General features: G+C 41.2%; 1 protein-coding gene across 4 annotated transcripts in view; it reads right to left on the bottom strand.

Moving 5' to 3' along the window:
• Positions 1–501: 501 nt before the first annotated feature.
• The window catches only part of MID1 (midline 1), a 394448-nt gene continuing 373197 nt past the window's right edge, over positions 502–21752 (bottom strand). For all 4 annotated transcript variants that reach the window (XM_061137897.1, XM_061137899.1, XM_061137896.1 and 1 more), the window contains exons 8-10: positions 15119–15280; positions 11472–11679; positions 502–4723 (exon numbers count right to left, since the gene is read on the bottom strand). In XM_061137897.1, coding sequence (XP_060993880.1) covers positions 4375–4723; positions 11472–11679; positions 15119–15280 — 719 coding nt within the window. In that variant the 3' untranslated portion in view covers positions 502–4374. The remainder of the gene's footprint in view (positions 4724–11471; positions 11680–15118; positions 15281–21752) is intronic.

Raw genomic sequence — 21752 nt, 5'->3', positions numbered from 1 at the left:
GAACCCATGACCAAGCCTTCGGAGTGCTGACTCAGGTCCAAAAGGCTTGGGTTGCTTATGAAAGTCAAGTCCTGTTAGCCAGGGGAAGGGTTTGGGGATAGATTTAATAACCAACTGCTGGGGTGGTTCCAGACCATGCTGTCAAGACCCTCACCCATCCACACACATCCTCCTTGCCCTCCTCTTCTCCACCCGCTCTGGAAGTCTAGAAACCAAGCCATTGTTCTGATCTCTGCTCCTGTACAGGTTTTCTCTTACTGTGTCTTTAAATTCCTAGGGGGAGGGGAGGGTGAGATATTATTTTGCATCTTTTCAATTACCTGTATTTTGATTAGGGAGAGGCTGGATGGTGGACACTGGAACCTTTCAGCATAAAAGAAAATGGATTATATGTTGCAAGGTGGTAGAAGGATTAGTAGAAGTTGAATAAATATGTGTAGAAACAGTGAAGGTGAAAACACGCCTTGGTAACAAGGCAACAGACACAGGCAGAGACAGAGGGCGTGGGAACCACAAAAATGATTTTATTTTAAACCAGAAAGCAATAGCAATGGAGAGCTCGGGCTGAGGGTGTGATAGCATGACTCAAGTACCAGGAACTGAACTTGTTCGAGTGAAAAGAGCAGCATACAGAGACTTTCATTTCTTAACCAAGCAAATCACATCTGCATCTTTGTGACACTTGTCAGTGGATTCCCATTTACAAAGGTTTGCATTTTGCATTGCCTTTCAGATTTTCTGAACAATTTTGTAACTATTCTTTTAAAGGTGAAGGTTTTGGTGCCCGCTTTCTTTTTTGATATACCAGGCATTGAATCAATCACGAGTGAAAAAAAAATTAGTGAGAGTTTTGCTTAAAAAATGGTAAGAGTTTCTTATTTGTGGCCCCATTGATATTTTGGGCCAGATAATCCTTCATCATGGGGCTGTGCTGTACACCATAGGATGTTGAGCAGTATTTCTGGTCTCTACCCACTAGATGCCGGGGACACCTTTCCCAAGTTGCACTAACCCAAAATGACTCCACACACTGCCAGATCACCCCCCATGTTCAGAAGCACTATTTGAAAAACATTCTCCCATCCCCATTACCATCTTTGTATCTTTTTTTTTTAAGACATTTTTATAAGAGTAGAGCAGATCATCTGGTTCCCAATACCAAGAGCACATGTACACGAGCATACATGTGTGTTTCCGCAGGCACTGCCCGTGTGCCTGGAGCCGAAATGGAATTCCACATTCGCTGGGGGGCACTGGTTTGGTTCCTCAGAAAGTCTCGAGATCTCAGTACCATAATAAAATGCCTGTTGGTCCTCAGGCCTTTGCCTCTTCTCCAGCAGAAACTCTCATCAACATGTGCAGATTTTGAAGTCACTTTCTTTTAAAGCCAGAAAGAAAATCTTCACCCAAGCCCACTCTCCATCTTAATCCATCTAGATTCCTACTTGAATTATATGGCCAGCCACTTGTGACAGTGGATTCAGGGTTCTTCATTTCTATCCATCAGACGGAGAGAGGTACCATGTTTCAGAGTTCAGTTTTGAGGACTGGCTACATAATTTGCGAGGCCCAGTGCTAAATGAAAGTGTAGAACCCCTTGTCCAGGCATTACTGAGCATTTCAAGATGGTGCCAGCAGTGTTCACACAGCCACGATGTTGGACCTGGCAGCCTTGGTTGGCGTTGCATCAATTTTGTGTATTAATTTAACTGGCACTGCCAGCTCTTTTCCCCCTGTATTGTGATGTCTTCTGTGAAGTAAGAACCTCAAAAACAAAATGCCGTGCCCCCAATCCTTTTAAAGAATTCTACCGCAACAAATGTTGATAGCATATATTTTTCAGACTTTCAAAAAAAATCCACATGGAAATTTTGTCTACATCATTACAGTAATGAAAGTAAACACTGTGGCCTTTCATCATATACATATTTTCCAGTAAATATGACAACATGGAAATAGTAATTGCTACTATCCACAATGTTTTTAAGTTAGCAAAGAGTGAGACTTCCACAACAAAATGATAACATAATCCCTCATCCTTATAAAAATAGCCAAAACATAACCTAAATGGCTTGCAGTGAAAACTGGAGTAGTAACTTCTTTATACTGAAAAAGCATTATAATTCGTGGCAATATTGTCCTCATAAATGCTTTAGATTAACATCATAAGGCAAACTGGAGCATTTATTGTACCTGGAGACCATGATTTAAAAAATCTCAGAAGCTGAGTTTTAGACCCTTTTATTTAAAACCTGTTAGTGTACAAAGTGCATGAAAATATCCATTATTCAGCTACCAAAAATGTTTGTAAAAATTACTAAGCCAACCCTTTTGGTTTATTCAGGGAAGCCTAATGCACATTGTTTTTCTATTGTAAAAAGAAAAAAATTCCATTAAGTTGGCAGAGACTGAGTACTTTTTTTTTCCATTGAGGCATCCATCTTTTAGATGTGAAATTGTCCTAAGTCACTATCAAAATATTCATCTGGGTATAAATAATATAGTAAATATATAGAATCTATCTGTTAAGAAAAAGGAGTGCATCTGCCAGTGTAGAGGCAGAAGCCCTGGGGAAGCTGCCCCTGAAACCCAGACTCACAATCACATAATGCAATGCTGAAACAGTGGACGAATTTCAAAGAAACAATTGGTTGATCTGCTCAAAAACAAAACCAATAAAAACAGTGTCTAAATCCCCCAGTCTGTCAAAACGGCCACCCCAGCAGCCCAGATAAATATTTTAGCAAATGAAATGGTTGAGAGATGTCATGCCCTTCATCAAGGTAGAACCATTGCCAGATTCCTGGTTCAAGTCGAAGGATGGCTTAGTGTGAAAGTGTCAGTCGCTCAGTCATGTCTGACTCTTTGTGACCCCATGGACTGTAGCCCGCCAGGCTCCTCTTTCCAAGGGATTCTCTAGGTGAGAATACTGGAATGGGTTGCCATTCCCTTCTCTAGGGAATCTTCCCGACCCAGGGAGCAAACCTGGGTCTTCCTGCATTGCAGGCAGAGTCTTTACCACTGAGCCACCAGGGAAGGCAAAAAAGCCTTACATCATGGACCACTCCAATGCCTTAGGTCAGCACATTGAACATTCTATCTGACATGGCATTAGCAGGTTCTACTAGCAGGTTCCAAAGTGAGAATAGTGAGTTTGCTTTTTTTTGTTTTTTTTTTTTTTTTTTGTTTGTTTTCTTACAACTCTATTAACTATACTAGAATATAGACGGACTTCTACATCTTTCGAGATGTGTTTAAAGGTCTGTTTATTATAAATTTTGAAGTAGGTATACTAGAGAAGAGTACTTTATGCAATGTCCCTTGTCATCAACTCATAAATACAAATGTTTTTCGGTGACTTATGGTTGGATGTGGTATTGGCAGTTGGGGCCATATGTTGATGTCCTAGAGAGCAAATCGATCCAAAGTGGTGCTGCCATTTGTGACAGAAAATGTTTATTTCCTCAGCCCCAGTGACAAAAATTATTCAGGGGGAGTGGGACACACGACAGCTATTAAACATAGTGAAGAAACTTCACAGGCCTAAAGAAACTAGTAAAAGGAAGAAGGAAATAGATTTCTATCATGACACAGAATCCCACTTCTGAGAAAACACAAATCAGCCTGAATTTTTGAATCATCAGTAGGATTCAAGGTGACTTTTTTTAATTGCAATCTCATTGTTCGTGTTCTCCCAGCATCATTCTACCAGCCATGGAAGGGTAATTACAGGTTTTGCAATAGCAGATCCCAGGCTCCCAAGTCAAGTCTTTCCCTCCTCTGTTGCTCTCTCCACCCTACTTGATCCAATAAATCCTTCTGACATCGCAGAACGCTTCACAAGAAACCGGAGTCAGAAAGCCTGCTTACTTCCCTACTAGGTTAAAAACTAATGTTTTTAGTTTGAAAATAGTGGCATATTGTTACACAGTGTTGGGGTGACAGGACCCGCCATGAGATCTTTAGGAAAGAGGATGTGAGAAGGTGGAGAAACACAAAACTACAGAAGATCTTGTTTCTCAAGCTCAGAGACTTGTGCTGAAAATAAAGGTTGTCAAGAACTGATAAAACTTACGGGCCTCCTAATGTGCAAAACCAGAGATTTTCTAAGAGTTGTAATCCCCGGTTATGTTCCTATTATAAATAATCTATAAATTTTCCTGTAAATACAAAAACAGGGTGAAGAAATTATTAAAGCCTGTACTTAATACAAAACACAGTGAAAGGGGGGGATCGCCCATTGGGAGTCCTATCTTAGCTGATTTCTGGATGCTTTTTAGTGAGATTTAACCACATTCTGGAAGCCTGTGCTTTCTCAGTCCCCGAAATGGTGGCCACCACCCTTTATATCCCCCAGAAACCAGCTCCATGTGCTCAGGGCAGCTGCTCTGTACAGTCTAGATGGTCGGGGATGGGAAGGCCTGTTATGATGGTCAGACATTTGTTCCACACAGTGAAGGTGGGGCACACGGGCTGTGAGAATGTGATGTCGAAAGTGTAGAGGTGGATGGAGTTCAAGGCATCATAGAAAGCAATGGAGCCGTTATCGTAGTCTAGCAGAATGCCGACGCGCCGGAGGTGGGGGGCTGGCTCGATGGGGATCTCCTTGCTGTTGTGTCTTACCACCCAGGTATTGTGGCAGCGGCACAGTGCCCAGGAAGCAGAGTTTTTGCCAATCCACTCATGCTTTGGGGCTGACTTGTATGCGAGGCCAATGGCGTACCTGCAGATGCAAAAGAGCAATGACAAGAACCATGAGCCATGTTGTACACATACATGAAGTCCTTTTTGTGATCCTTGGTCATCCCTGTTCACTCTTTAGTGAAAGCTCAGGCAAGAACCCTGAACCCTCTTCCCCATCTTCTTCCCTTCTGGACATACAGTTGGCAGAAAGGGGCCATTATATTGACTCAAATTCCTATTTACAGTGAAGATGTTACAAGAGAATTGGAACTTTGTATTTGGCTGTCTTTTTTTAATACATTCATAAAGACCCATGCAGTAGATTCTTGAGACCAATGGCATCCAGTAGAACTTTCTGCAATGACTGACATGTTCTGCTCTGTTCAGTATGGTAGCCACAAGCTGCATGTAGCTATTGGGCACTTGAACTGTGGCTGGTGAGACTGAGGAATTGCACTTTTAAGTTAATTATAGTCAAGTTAGTTTCAAGAGCTGCACGTGGCCCATGGCTACCATCTTGGGCAGCACAGCCCTAGACTTCTTCTGACCTTCTAAAGGTCTTCTGACCTTCTTTGAATTTTTCAACTGACATCTTGCCTGTTATCTTCCATGACTTCACAAGGCAAGCATGGAAAATGAGTTTCATTTATGGGGATAGGTTCTTTGTCATCTCCCAGCCTCAGTTTTCTCATCTGTAACACAGGGACAATGATTGTCATTGTGTCTCAGAGTTATTTTGAGGAGTTAAGAAGAGAATATGTGTAAGATCCTGGGCCTAAGACCTGGCATAGAATAGTCAGTAATTGTTATTTTATGACCTTTGCCCAATGACACATGACTAATAACTACCAGAATAGGAATTTGACCTGAGGATGATTTAAAAGGCCACAGACTTAAACAACACTCCCTAATGCCTTTCCTCACCAGAGGAGCCCTTTTGGTTTTATTGCCTACTGTGTTTACAAACATCCTGAATGTCTCTGAGCTTGTGGATGTCCTAGTTAATCTAAATGTTCTCTCACCGCTCAAAAAAAAAAGTTCTGAATTCTCTCTACAGTGTTCTAAGCTTCTTAATCTCTTTTCAGCCTGCTGAAACATGCCTCCATAATGTAGTATTTCTCAGTTATTAAGATAAGCAAGGGCTTCCCAGTGATAAAGAATCTGCCTGTTAATGCAGGAGATGTGGGTTCAATCCCTGGGTCGGGAAGATCCCCTGAAGGAGGAAATGGCAACCAACCCCAGTATTCTTGCCTGGAGAACTCCATGGACAGAGGAGCCTGGTGGGCTGTAGCCACAAAAGAGTTAGACACTACTTAGCAACTAAACAACAAGATAAGGAAAACCCATCATTCTTAGTAAATAGTGAATGATTCAGAGTTCAATTCTTAACATGTTATAGTAGAAACCAGTCTAACTGGATGTTGACATATGGTACCTTACCTGCCGTGGAGAGAAAAACTTCACTGGTCTTTGACATGATGATATTCTTTCAAACATCATGTGCTGGATTTAGAATATAATCACTTAAAGAGTGATGTGTTCAAAAAAGAAAACACACCATGACTGAATTAAGAGAGGATGGAATTGACCCTCTGGTAAGCATAGGGTACCAGCCCATGTGCTGTCAAACCTCTGCACTTCACCCTCGTCAATTCTGTTCAGCATTATAGGGACACTCCTGGGGCTGCATTTCCCAGAATCCGCTCTCCAATATGGAGTCCGGGTCAGATTCTGCCACTGACACCCATCCGTACACAAGATCCAGAAGTTCTAAGAGAGGGGGAAACACTGTTTTCCAGACAGTAGACAGCACACGTGAGGTCTGTGGAAGTTTCTGGGCAGACTCCTGGGTGTACCTTGCCTCTGGGCTGTGAATAGCTTTCCGCCTTCCAGGAGAGGAGTAGCGGGCTCCCAGAAGCCTTGGCCCTCTTTCTGTTGGTGTACCTAGAAAAAGACTTTTCTTTTTCTCTGAACCCTAACAGACACTTTGGAAAGGTTTTTGTTTTTCACTTTTTAGTATTCTCCCGCAAGACGTTCTATCTGTCCCGGCAGACACCATTTCCCTTTTCAGATAATTTGAAACTTGCATTTGAATCACAAAATAGCCAAATGTCTGTATTGTTTCCTTCTTGCTGCTGTACACCATTTTTATTTTTTAGTAAAGAACTTTGACATTCCTTTCCCATTTGAACCTTAATTGAACCTCCTATGGAGTAGCTGTGGCAAGTATTACTGACTGCATTTAGCAAATGGGAAAACCAAGAGAAGGTTAAAATGAGCAAAATCTAGAATCTCGCCCCTTCCCCCTTATGTTGGGTTCCTGTAATCTTTGCATGAACCCACATTTAGTTAACACCATTTCCTAAAATACTGAGAACACATTAACAGCATTAGAGTAAGAAAATAACTACGTGTCTAGTCCATTAAGCAACGGAAAATACCATTATATTATCATTAATCTGTAAAATTATGTGCATATTTCCAGTGAGCTTGAAAGGTGCAGGCAGAAGGCAATGTTCCATTAAGGTATGCAGTGAGACTCAGAGAATTCAAAAAGTATAAAATGATGTTTCTCAGAGCAATGTTAACATGCCCCATAGCATGGATTATAACATACAAGTAAATTTCAAGTCAGCACTATACTTCACAAGAAAGTACATGTGTTATTAGCTATTGCAAATCAAAGTATTACAGGCGTTTGATAGTAAAGGTCACCCTTTCCTCGCTAACACCTCCCAGGAAATGTTAAACTACTTTCTACGTGAGAATTTTCTGAAACGGACATGAGTTTGTAAAGATCTGAAGCATGGCAATTAATGTGAGAATATTTTCCCCCTGCCTCATGAGTTGGTTTTGACATCTGGTGTTTTCAAGGTAATGCTGATCTGTGTTTGTATAACTGAAGTGGTGTGGTGGAATTCCCCGCACCATTCATCAATGGGGATGAGATCATAACGATCAGGTATCATTTATCATAAGTAATTATTAAGGGGGTTGTAATTATTTAGACACTGGATTCTGTCCCAGATTAACAGAGCCCGTTAATTAACTAGAAATGTTTGCTCTTTTGCACCTGCAAAAATTCACTGTATTTTCCTTTGGGCTTTTATCTTGCCCCAGTACAGCTACACATTGTAAATGCCAGCCTGGACCAGAGCCAAATACAGGGGGAGGATCTGTCCTTCAACCTTCAGAGGGATGTTGAAACAGGAATGTTCCGAGCAAAGAGAACCTTGAGGGTCACAAGAGGGGAAAAAACCTACTTGCTTGGCTAATATGCAAACCGTTGTTTGGAAAAAGACAACACCCAAGCTTATGAATGTGTATCAACACTGTAAAGGACTTAGACATGCTGCATTATTTGCACAGAGTTGAACTGAAAGGTTTCTTTTTTTGTGAAATAAGTGTTTTAGCATCTTTATCTTAAAACTAAATACTGTTACCATACTCATCATCTGCAAATTAGGCAGTTTTCAGTTTTAGTTTTTTTTTTTTAAAGCCAAGATTCAACTATCACTTATTAAGTACACCACAGTAAGCCTTAAAGTGTATTTTTTTCCTTTATGGTTTATTACAGGATATATTTTAAAAAATTTCTCTTGGAGCAGCTGATTTGACAATGTTGTGTTAGTTTCAGGTGTACAACAAAGTGAATCAATTGTACACATACACATATTTTGGGAAGATCCCCTGGAGGAGGGCACATCAACCCACTCAAGTATTCTTGCCTGGGGAATCCCATGGACCCAGGAGACTGGTGGGCTCTGGTCCATAGCGTTGCACAGAGTCGGACATGACTGAAGCAACTTAGCACATACATGTATCCACTCTTTTTTAGACTCTTTTCCCATATAGGTCATTACAGAGTATTGAGTAGAGTTCCCTGTGCTATACCATCAGTCTTTATTAGCTATCTGTTTTATATATAGTATAATAATGTGTATGTGTCAATCCCAATTGCCCAATTTAACCCTCCCCTCTTTTGTCCCTGATAACCATAAATTTGTTTTCTACATATGTGACTCTATTTCTGTTCTGTAAATAAGTTCATTTGTATCATCTTTTTAGATTCCACATATAAGTGATATCATATATTGGTTTTTCTCTGTCTGATTTCACTTAGTATGATCATCTCTAGGTCCATCCATGTTGCTGCATATGGCATTAGTTCATTCTTCTTTTTATGACTAATTATTACAGGATATTGAATACAGTTCCCAATGCTATATAATAGGACCTTATTGTTTATCTATTCTATATGTAATAGTTTGCATCTGCTAGTCCCAAACTCCTAGTCCATCCCATCCCCTCCTTCCCTGGCAACCATAAACCTGCTTTCTACCCGAGTCTGTTTCTGCTTCTTAGATAAGTTCACTTGTATCATATTTTAGATTCCACATATAAGTGCTGTCACATGGTATTTGTCTTTCTGACTTACTTCTCTTACTATGATCATCTCTAGGTCCATTCATACTGCTGTGAATGGCATTGTTTCACTCTTTTTTATAGCTGAGTAATATTCCATCGTGTATATAGACCACATCTTCTTTATTCTGTTGATGGACATTTAGGTGGCTTCCATGTCTTGGCTATTGTAACTAGCACTGCTGTGTACTTTGGGGTACATGTATTTTTTCAAAGCATGCTTTTCTGTGGATGTATGCCCAGGGGTGGGATTGCTGGATCATGTGGTACTTCTATTTTTATTAGTTTTTTTTTTTTAAGGAAATTCCATACTGGTTTCCATAGTGGCTGTAGCATTTTACCAAATCTGGCCCTCTGCTTGTTTTTATAAAGTTTTATTTGCACCCATTTGTGAATGTGTGGTCTATGGCTGCTTTCCCCCCACAGCAGTAGAGGTGACCGGTTGGGAGAAAGTCATCTGGCCTGCAAACCAGAAATACTGGCTCTCTGGCCCTTTACAGACAACATTTGTGGACCTTTGGTTAATGGCTTGTACCCTGATTGCACCTATGAGCTGTGTGACCTTGGGCCTCAGTCAGCTCATCTGTAAAATGGGGTATTAGTACTTACATTTCTGGGACTGTTAGGATCAATAAATGAGCTACCATTTGTAAAATGCTCAGGCCAGTGCCTGGCACAGAGTTGTGCTGGATAAAGGCTGGTTAGTAAAAATTATAATTGCTCATAAAGGGAGCTATTTGAGTGGGCATCTATGAGACAGAAGGGCAGGGTATGAGGTACAGTTTGCGGCTGTGGAATAGGCAAGGTCAGTTTTGTAAGGTGAACTTGGCAGAGTTCACTAATTCCCACGTCCTCTGCCCTGACCTCCACCCCTTGGGCTTAGAGAACTCAGTGGGCTCAAGTCACTGGGCTGGATCTAAGGGAGACTTTGAAATGAGTCCTGGCCGAGAATCACTGCTTCCCCCCCAGCAGTGATGGGCCCAGTTTAGAGTCACAAAACATACAAGGCAACAGAAATTAATTTCAGTGATGAAGAGCAGGTATTAAAGTAGGAATTGGTGAATTTTCTCTGTAAAGGCCAGAGAGCTAATATTTTGGCCTCGTGGACCACAGAATTGTGTCTTACCTAATCAACTCTGCTGTGTGGCTCAAAGGTAGCCATAGACAATATGGAAGAGAGTGGGCCTGGCTGTGTTCCCATAAATAGTTTATTTATAAGAACACACAGTGGGTCAGGTTTGGCTGTTGTCGGCTGACCCATGCTTTAAGGCATGAAAGGGCAGTATTAGCATACTAGCTTTCCCAGGGACTGGGGCTCAAGTCTTGCTGCAAATAAAAAATGGATGGAGTTAAAACGAGTTATTTTTCTCATTGGCCGAATGGTAGATTAAATGATTGCTTGGTACATATTCACTCTCTCCTCTCAACTCCATGGGAGGAATATACTTCCCTGTACTACTGGCATTGAGTCTGGCTGTGTGACTGGCTTTGGCCAATGAGAAATTAGTAAGACGTGATACAAGCAGAGGTTTGAAATGTGCTTGCATAGTTGAGTTTTTACTCTCAGATTCCTCAAGAAGGACATGACCTGAGTAGCCCATGTGTCCAAACATGATGAAGAAACCCATGGAACAGACCTAGATCCAACCTGCAGCTTAAAGCAAGGCCCAGTTGAGATTAGCTTCGATCAGCTAACCCAGAGATGTGAGTGTCAGTGAACAGTAGTAAATGATTGTTGGCTGAAGCTACTGAGTTTTGGGGTGTTTATTATGCAGCATTACTATAGCAACAGCTGACTGATAAAGCTTTTGTGCATATTATTCTTCAAGATGGACCTTGGCCTGGGTTGATGTTCTAACAAAGTATAGAATGAGATATGCTTTTTTTTTTATAATTGTAGGACAATATCCATCAATAGTTGAGTGGATAAAGAAGATGTGGTAAAAAAAAAAAAAAGATGATGTGGTACATACACCCAATGGAATACTACTCAGTGATAAAAAAAGAATGAAATAATGCCACTTGCAGCAACATGGATGGACCCAGAGATGATCATACTCAGTGGAGTAAGTCAGACAAATATCATATGATATCACTTATGTGTGGAATCTAAAATATGACACAAATGGACTTATTTACAAAACAAACAGACTCACAGACACAAAAAACAAACTTGTGATAACCAAAGTGGGGAGAGAGGAGGGCTAAATTAGGAGTTTGGGATTGGCAGATGCAAACTACTATGTATAAAATGTGGGGAATAAGGTCATGCTGTGCAGCATAGAGGGCTATGTTCAATCTCTTGTGATCACCTACGGTGGAGGAGAATGTGAAAGAGAATACATTTCGATCAGAGTACCTACCATGTGCTTCCACTTATGACCACTTCCCAGTAATGGCGGCCACTATCAATGAACACATTTCCAGCTACACCATAGCTGCCTTGGCTGGTGAAGCGTTCAGGCGTGTGGCTCTTTTTGGATGACGACTCATCACGTTCTACTGTCAAGTTATCATGGGACACTTTTAGCTTTCGATGTGCAGATTTGGGGTCCAGTTTAAATGGTTGGCCTAGAAACAGGGTTACAAGACACAAAAGAGGTAGATGAAAAGAACTGTGGATTTTAACTTAAGCAAGAACATATTTTCAGAATAAGCTTTAAAAAGTATAGTAAAATCATGGGGACAAACATGTCCCTGCCTCTGAGAGCTCGCAGTCAGTCAGCTCTGAGCTGTGGATGCAAGGTTGCTTCCCTCACTGTTCAACAATAGCATGGGTGAGGATCAAGCAGAGCCTGTGGTATAAGCTTTGCCGGGGATCCCAGCTACACACCAGCAGCACAGTTAATGTGCTGGCTGATGTCATCCTGGAAGGGAGGAGAAAATGAAGACTTAATTTTCATCCATTCCCCTGTTCAGTTGGCTTCAGATGAATTCATGCTTAATAGACCTCAGAAACCAAACACATCAAGACTGCAGGTTTTAATGTACAGAACATTCTAATGGCTTATATTATTTTGAGATTGTTCCAAATTAGAGCAGTATTCTCATGAGCTTAAAATGACAGTCAAATGGGCTATTTTTCAGCCCATAAGATCAGGAGGAAAATGTGACAGGTTACTATCTACCTGGGTTTTTGAGTCCCAAGTTCGTTTATAGATGTAAAAGTTCCTTTATAGACATAATATGGTCCTCTCTGTTTCATTTATTCGTCTTTGTGTTTTGAACATTGAACCATTGTAAAATTCTGGCCAAATCACACCTGAATATCCATCCTCTCATTAACTGTTACTGCTTTGAAAATTCAACACTGGGGTGGGGGCCATCCTGTCATTCAACACCACGGTGGGTACCAGACACTTAAAGGCAGGAAACGGATTACAATGTGATGCAAATACCATGATTTTCAAACTCTACTGCTGTGTTGGAATGCCGCTTCCACACAGTGCTCAGACAATCACCAGAAACATTCTGGTAAGTCTGACTATGGCAATGCAAGATGCTGGCTGAGAAACTGAGGCAGACAGCCTGGAGCAGTTGTGTGTGTTACATCATATGCAGGTAGGCCAAAGGGTGTCACTCCTTGGATAAAAACATGACAATGGCACTTCTAAAATTCTTTCTTATAGATCAGGCAGGGACCAGCATACTTTTTCTGTGAGAGGCCAGATATTTCCTATTTTCGGCTATGCTGGCCATGTGGTTTCTTCTATTTAATCCTGCTGTCAAAACATGGCAGCAGCCAGAGACACAGGGGAACAGACGGGCAGTGCTATGTGTCAATAAAACTTTATTTACAAAAACAGGTAGCTGAATCTGGCCCATGGTTAGTAGTTTGCTGACCCATTTTTAGATTTCTGTTCATATCAAAGAAAACCTTAAAGGGGAGCTGAGAAAATCCTCAAGTGTTGAGCAGGCAGGGGTATTCTCAAAGACTATAAGACCTACTGAAGTCCATGTGTAGTTTAAATTTTGGCATAGCTTGTGAAAAAAAAGAAAAGGTCCTCAGGAATGATCACACCAGCTAAGACAAAAAGAGTCTGAAGATGGATTGGCTTAAAAGGTGTGATAAACCATAATGGAAAAGAATATGAGAAATGAATGTATCTACATGTACAACTGAATCACTTTACAGCAGAAATCAATGCAACATTGTAAATCTGTACTTCCATCAAATTAAAAAAAAAAGACAAAGGTGATGATAGAATGTGCCTTAAAAATAATTGGACCCTAATAGGTGGTTAGGAAGGAATTCCATAAAGGTGCAGCCATCACTAAAGATGAAGGCTGTGTTATTTACCCTTCTCCCAGTGAGGAAGATCAGAATGTCACAGCCATTGAAAAGACTGGCCTTATAATGGTGAGATCCATCGTGTTTTCCTCAGCTCCCACCCCTACCCACACATATGCAGAGCAGGGTCTTGCCATCTGGTGTTAGGTCCAACCCCCTGCCTCCACAGGGAACAAATTCCACTTGTGCCATGGATGTGTTTCTCAAGGAAACTATGACCTACTCTGTCTAGGTTCAAGGCTTTTGCTTTAATGAGGATAGATTAGTTCACAGAAGAAATTAATCATTTACTTGGTTAAAGAATTCAATGCATTGTAAGATCTGTACACCTAAGAGTTCGGCAAACTACAGCCCGCAGGCCATATTGAGCCCACTGCCTGTGTCTTTCAATAAAGTTTTAATGAAGCGTGGCCAGGCCTTGCTTTTCTACCAGAGTTGAACACCTGTAACCAAGATCATCTGACCTGCACAGCCCAGAATAGTTACTATTTGGCACATTACAGAAAAAGTTTACCAACCTCTTGTACATAATTTAATAATGTCTGATCAATGATTGCATGTCTAGAAGTACAAGATTACCTGTCCATATGAAATGAATACATTATCTTTAGTAAAACCGTAAGGCACAAATAAGAAGCCTCAAAGATCCATTCTACAGAATAAACCTCAGTGTATATACTGGGTTGGCCAAAAAGTTCATTCGGGTTTCCCATCCGCTGTTACAGGTTTTTTCCAGTATGTATTCATTTTTCCCCTTATTCTCCAAAGACATTTCCTTCTCTACCAGCAGAACCCTTGAGAAATTAGCTTATGTTTAAGAGTATGTGTCTTAAGGACAAATATGTGGAGTAAAATTAAGTTACTTAACTACTGAAATCACAGATTGGGTTAAATGAGGGTTCTTCTTAAAAAGTAGTTCCTATAGATTGGCTGGCAACCCTAAAGCATGATGTGATGTTGACACTCTCCAATCGACTTTCTCCTGGGAGGTCTTATGCAAACAAATACCATATTATATAGCATAATATTTCTAGACCAAAAAGATGTGGAGAAAGAAGAGGAGGATAAAATAAAACACATGTGGGCAGAGAGAGAGAGCGGGAGATGACAGTGTTACAAGATGCATGCACACATAGCCCAGTTCACTCTTCGTTGTTGGGACCATCCTGGACACAGTGAGAGTTTCCCATCACCCCTGGCATCTAACCACTCGACACCAGTAACACCCAGCTGTGACAACCAGAAATGACTCCAGATGTGGCTTAGTGTCCCTCTGGGGACCACAATCACTTCTGATTGAGAATCACAGACCTAGAAGCTACCTGAAGAAAGACTTAGTAATTTGAGATTCTGCTATTAGGGCAGGAAGATCCCCTGCTGGAAGAAATGGCAAGCCACTCCAGTATTCTTGCCTGGGAAATCCCATGGACAGAGGAGCCTGGCAGGCTACAGTTCATGGGGTCACAAAGAGTTGGACACGACTGAGTGTGCACACACACATGCACATATGGAAAAGAAGACTGCTGGCAATTTACAAAGAGTCCTAGCTCTGTGCCAGGCTTGGAATAGAGGATTGGATGGAAAAACCCTGACTCCATGATGGCTGTCTCAGGTTGTAAGCAATGCCTGGGACAGAGAAAAGGGAAATGAAGGGGGCCAGGGGCAGCTGGAAGGAGAGCAGGTTAGAGATGATAGTTCTTCTGAGTTCATGGCACGTACTGTTCGTCTTCAACTTCCCAGGCTCACTGCTGCGGCTGCCTGCCTGGTTGATGGCCTTGACAATGAAGATGTACTTGGTGCCACTCTGCAGCCCGTGGACCGTGTAGTGGTTCTGCTTGATGTTGGGCACGATCATCCAGCTATCGGCCGAGTTGCACAGACCTGCAAAGCCAAGCAGACGTGGTGAGTTCTTTAGAGCAAGAACGGGGCAAATCTGTATATTAAGGTTGTGGAATTTTCAGTTATTGGGATCAGCAATGAAAAGCTTTGTGACTTCTTCAGGTGCCCACCAATACACTCGAGTGCTCAGTATCTGCTTACAATAAGGACAGCAACCTATATTTATTACTATATATTCCCACCATGTGCTCTAAGTGGAAAGATCAACTAAGATGACTGTTTTGCAAATTCTGTTCCACGTGGATGGGAGCAACAGTATCTTAAGTGCCGTGCTTGGTCATGTGTTACTAGGTGCTGTGGGAGGGAAAGAAAGCAAGTGACCACACATCCCTCCCCCCTGCTCACATCATGATGAACATTCAGTCTTGGATCTCATCAGTTTTGAGACTCACAGAGGGTAAGAACAGACCCAGATCATGTATGAGACATTGACCTCACTAATGGAGATATAGGAGGTTCCATATTTTTGCTTCTCATTCTCCACCCCGCCCAGGATCCATATCTAAGTGACTTTGTGGCTACTCCTTCTAAAGAGATGGGATGGATATGCTGTCTTTTACCTCGTGGCTTCGGATTTGGCTATGTGACCTGCTCTGGCCAAGAAAACGAGGCTGCAGTGACAACACACCAGTGGCAAGAGGAGACACCGACATAAATCAAAGCAAGATCCTCTATGACCCACCTCCCAGAATATTGGAAATAAAAGCAAAACTAAACAAATGGGACCTAATGAAACTTAAAAGCTTTTGCACTACAAAGGAAACTATAAGTAAGGTGAAAAGACAGCCCTCAGATTGGGAGAAAATAATAGCAAATGAAGAAACAGACAAAGGATTAATCTCAAAAATATACAAGCAACTCCTGCAGCTCAATTCCAGAAAAATAAATGACCCAATCAAAAAATGGGCCAAAGAACTAAACAGACATTTCTCCAAAGAAGACATACAGATGGCTAACAAACACATGAAAAGATGCTCAACATCACTCATTATTAGAGAAATGCAAATCAAAACCACAATGAGGTACCATTACACGCCAGTCAGGATGGCTGCTATCCAAAAGTCTACAAGCAATAAATGCTGGAGAGGGTGTGGAGAAAAGGGAACCCTCTTACACTGTTGGTGGGAATGCAAACTAGTACAGCCGCTATGGAAAACAGTGTGGAGATTTCTTAAAAAACTGGAAATAGAACTGCCATATGACCCAGCAATCCCACTTCTGGGCATACACACTGAGGAAACCAGATCTGAAAGAGACACGTGCACCCCAATGTTCATCACAGCACTGTTTATAATAGCCAGGACATGGAAGCAACCTAGATGCCCATCAGCAGATGAATGGATAAGGAAGCTGTGGTACATATACACCATGGAATATTACTCAGCCATTAAAAAGAATTCATTTGAACCAGTCCTAATGAGATGGATGAAGCTGGAGCCCATTATACAGAGTGAAGTAAGCCAGAAAGATAAAGAACATTACAGCATACTGACACATGTATATGGAATTTAGAAAGGTGATAACGATAACCCTATATGCAGAACAGAAAAAGAGACACAGAAATACAGAACAGACTTTTGAACTTTGTGGGAGAATGTGAGGGTGGGATATTTCAAAAGAACAGCATGTATGCTATCTATGGTGAAACAGATCACCAGCCCAGGTGGGATGCACGAGACAAGTGCTCCGGCCTGGTGCACTGGGAAGACCCAGAGGAATCGGGTGGAGAGGGAGGTGGGAGGGGGGATCGGGATTGGGAATACATGTAAATCCATGGCTGATTCATATCAATGTATGACAAAACCCACTGGAAAAAAAAAAAATAATAATAATAAAAAAAAAAAAAAAAAAAAGAGGAGACATCACAAGCCCTTGAGAGTCTGTGGCCCTCTTGGGCCTCTGCCAGGGGAAGAACATTCTGGATAGTCTGCTCATCCCAATGGGAGCAGAGACACAGGGACCAGCTCAACGGCCCAGCCAGTTCAGGACTAAGACCAGCAGAAACTGGCCAACACCAGCCCAACTTTGGACAGGAGAGCTAAGAAAATTATTATGGGGCTTATCTGTCGCCCAGTACTGGTCTGATTGTAATTGATTCAGGTCATGTGTTCCTACGAGAACCCTGGAGCCATGTGGCACCCAAAGGCAACTCAGGGCCCAGTGGAGCTCTGACAAAAGCATCACCAGGGACTGTGACCATCTGCATCCCCAGTATGGCTCGTTCCAGAGCAGAGCAGGGCCAATGCTCTGGATGCATGCTGCAGGATGTGGTTTGAGGAGCAGTTTGTGGATTTACGATGCCAGGAAGAACACGAAGAAAAAGGAAGCTGTTTTGTTGTGCAGCTGTGGCTGATGCTGAAAACATCTCTTTGGTACTGGGCCCGACTCTCGTTTCTCCCCTCTCTGCCCATCAATCTCCACTCTAAGCAAACCTTTGCCCAGCCCCCTGGTGACTGGGCTGTCATGGCTGTTTCCTGACTCTGGTGAATTTCCTTCACTAATTCTCAGTAGAAGGCCGAGTCCTTCCACTTCCTGAGGGGCTTCTCAACTTGCCACCCCTCCTTCCCTTTCAGGGGATTTGCAAGTCAAAGGGTTAGTTCTTTTGATCTTGAGGCAACTTACACCTTAACCATACTTCATCTTACCTCTTTGAGTTTCTAATGAAATGTACAAGGAAATCACAAATGTATATCCATACCAACCCACAAGTAGCTGCATAGCACTTCAAGATGTTCACGCCCCAACAGCTGTCTCTGAATCCTACTAAATACCATCTCCAAGTTTTCCATTCATCATGGTTCATGAATCTCACAGAAGAACTTAATGTTAATTATGAAAATTCACCCCCTAAGATATGTATCTGGGGTACACAGTATTTTCAGCCACACTTCAGTGAGTATTTAACTAAATAAACATACATGTTCACATATATGAGAAACCTTATGAAATTTCTCACACTCTTTTCATTTCCAGATCTCACAGAGTTGCCATAAAGCAAGGAAGCAATGTGAGGCTCAGAGAAGAGGCTGAGGGTGGTATGTCAGTGTTTAGAGATGTACTAGAGAACTAAGGCCCCATTCACCCCTCACCCCCAGCAGCCCCCTCATTCTCCTACCAGTTCTCACCTGTATAAGGCCCAGGTACACATCCACACATAGCTTAGTAACATGGGACTCTCCCACTTACATACCTCTCTTGATCCTTTCTCATTTTCCCTTTTCCCTGAACATAGAGGTAGCAAATTCAACACTTCAGGCTAGTGTCACGACCAAACAGCAGATGTTGATCCAACCAAAGAAGGGTCATTTTGAATTCTGAGCTCTGGGCCCTAAGAAGCCTGTAATTCACTTTAGATATTTAATAATACTATTACAATAGTAATAAAACAACAGACAGAAAACAAACTTAAAGTTATCAAAGGGGAATGGTGAGGAACAAATTAGGAAGTTGGGATTAACTCAGACATACACAAACATATATAAAATAGGTAATCAGTAAGGACCTACTATAGAGCACAGGGACATGTAAGGGAAAAGAATCTGAAAAAAAATATGTATAGCTGAATCACTGTGCTGGTCACCTGAAACTAACACAAATTGTAGATCAACTATACTTCAATAAAAATTTAAAAATGAAAGAATGAGCTTCTCTGTTCTAGGATAAGACACTCATATTCCTAGACCTTTGTCAATAGCAGTCTGGCATGCATGTGAACAATAACAGCTTTCACTAGAATCAAATGAGAATTCTATCAATGTCAGTGCATTTACACTGTTCCTGTTTAATTGCATATGTCACAGCAAAATGACTATTGCGGTCAAAGAAAGCAAATGTAAAAATGTTTCAATAAACTTTACATCACTGTATAACCCTGATGCTGGGTTTCATGTGGTGGGGGAATGCTTTCAGCAACATTGTAAAGCAGATGTCTGAAATTGCTGCAAACTGCAACTTGGCTTACAGTCTGAAGTCTTAACCCAAAACAAAAAGATTGAATGCTTCAGAAACCCTTTCCAAACTAAAAAGGGACCCTGACCATCCTGATTATTTCGAAGAGGTCACTAATTTTTTCTGTGAATATTAAAAGAACAAAATGTTTATAGAGTAGTAAAATGTGATTGGATAACTTTACCCTGGGTCAGTCTGCTTTCATGAATGCTAACTCTTAAAATTTAGGCTTACCTCTATCGCCAAGGTCATAATTGAGAAGTTGATTATAAATGCCAAGAAAGCAACGTCGACCATTCTCTGGTGGGGTCTGGAGTAAGTGGGATGCCTCAAAGTGCACCATTATTACATTGCTAGTGTTGGTCAAGTGCCAGCATCACTTAACTTCTCGCATATGGCGCCAAGCACCAGACTTCTCTGCCTCGATACCCCACTGTGTTGGGACTGATGACCAGGTTTTATTCATCACTTTATGAAACACCCGCATAACTATCCCAACTAAAATGTGTACTTCTCTCTAAAGTCATTTTCAATAATCTTTGATGGGATGCCAACACTCACCTTCTCCAATTCAGCCTGAAATAGTAAAACAACAGTGGAACTTGGAAGATAATTAGTTCATATGGCAACACTCGAGTTAGGTGATTTTGTACTTTTTTTCTCTCATTCACCATGGGTCAGAAGCATCTCCCTACATGATGGTGCTCATTACAAGATCCTAGTTATGTTTGGGATTTCAGAACCTTGTAGAGCAACTGTCTGTCATCTTACAGTAAAACATTATGTATAAAACATTATGCAACAATGGACACCTTTTAGAGAGACTGCATACAAGCTTCTAACACACTTTGTCTCTTCGACCAGACTGGAGAGAAGTGAATGTTCTCTTCCTTCTTCTGAATATGTCTAAAAACCTTCATGAATATTTTCAAAATGACTAAAATAAATTAAATACAGATAACTACTTTGCATGAAAGCCTGAAGACATGGATCCTTTGGCTTTTGCCAATAATAAAATAGGCTGCCGGGAAAAGGTTCCAATTGAAGATTTTCAACGATGCATTAAAAATCGTTTTGGAAAAAACATGGAAATATTGTAAAATTAAATACATATCTATGTCTCAACAAGCAATTCGTTAACATCTATAGTCATAAGCCTGTTCATAAAAATGAAAAATAAAAAATTAACATTGTCATTAATTTTGCATTTGAGTGTATGAATTTAATTACGGATAGTCTTTTTATAAGATTAAAAAGCTTCATAGATAGTATCTAATTCTCCTTCACTAAAGTCAGTTGAGGGCAATTAACTAGAATTTATTATGACAAGTGAAGGAACCATGACTTAGGACAGTAAAAGTCTGCCTCGTGGCACATGGAGCTATAGCCAGCTTTGGAGCATTCTTTCTCCTAATTTTCCATAGAGTTTTATACTCTTAGATCTTATCATTCAGTAGAACATCTGCAAAGGATAGTCTTTTCAACTGACAGGATAGAAGAACAAACAACATTCAATGAAGGCCTTTCATGTGAAGACTGTGTTAAATGCTATTGTGTAGATCAGGGGTCCCCGACACCTGGGCCACAGACTGGTACTGGTCCATGGCCTGTTAGAAACTGGGCCACACAGCAGGAGGTGAGCGGGTTGGCATCCACAAAAATGGTCCCTGGTGCCAAAAAGGTTGGGGACTGCTGATGTAGATGTTCCTAGCAAAGTGCATGACTGACCTTTACCATGTGGCAAAAGATATAATGACAGTGGGTCTAGTCTATATTTTTGTAGGAATAGTAACCTTGAATAGCTATGTGCTAACACTGGCAAACACAGGGCTAAGACCTTTACTTTTAGTATCTCAATGATGTGAAGCTAAAACATTACCTCTTCTTACAGATGAAGAAATAGATTCAGAAGATGTTCAATACTTTGTCCCAAATGATAGTACTAGTGAGGTGAGGACCAAAGCTGGGATTCAAATCCAGGTCTCCTTCAATCATAACAACTATGCATAACAGTTAAGAAAAGAATAATCTATAGCTTAAAACACATGAAACAATGTTCAACATCACTTGTTATTAGAGAAATACAAATCAAAACTACACTGAGGTATCACCTCACACTGGTCAGAATGGCCATCATCAAAAAGTCTACAAATAACAAGTGCTGTAGAGGATGTGGAGAAAAGGGAACCCTCCTACAATGTTGGTGGGAATGAAAATTGGTACAACCACTATGAAGAACTTTATGAAGGTTCCTTAAGAAACTAAATATAGATCTACCATATGATCCAGCAGTCCCCACTCTTGGGCACATATTTGGAGAAAACCATAATTGGAAAAGATACATGCATCCCAGTGTTCACTGTGGCACTATTTACAATAGAGAAGACATGGAGGCAACCTAAATGTCCACCAACAGATAAATTCACAGTGAAGATGTGGTACAGGTATATGGTGGAATATTACTCAGCCATTAAAAATGAAATAACACCATTTGCAGCAACATGGA

The sequence above is a fragment of the Dama dama genome, chromosome X (genome assembly GCF_033118175.1).
Source record: "Dama dama isolate Ldn47 chromosome X, ASM3311817v1, whole genome shotgun sequence".
NCBI lineage: Eukaryota > Metazoa > Chordata > Mammalia > Artiodactyla > Cervidae > Dama > Dama dama.
This window is presented reverse-complemented; position numbering and strand designations above follow the sequence as displayed.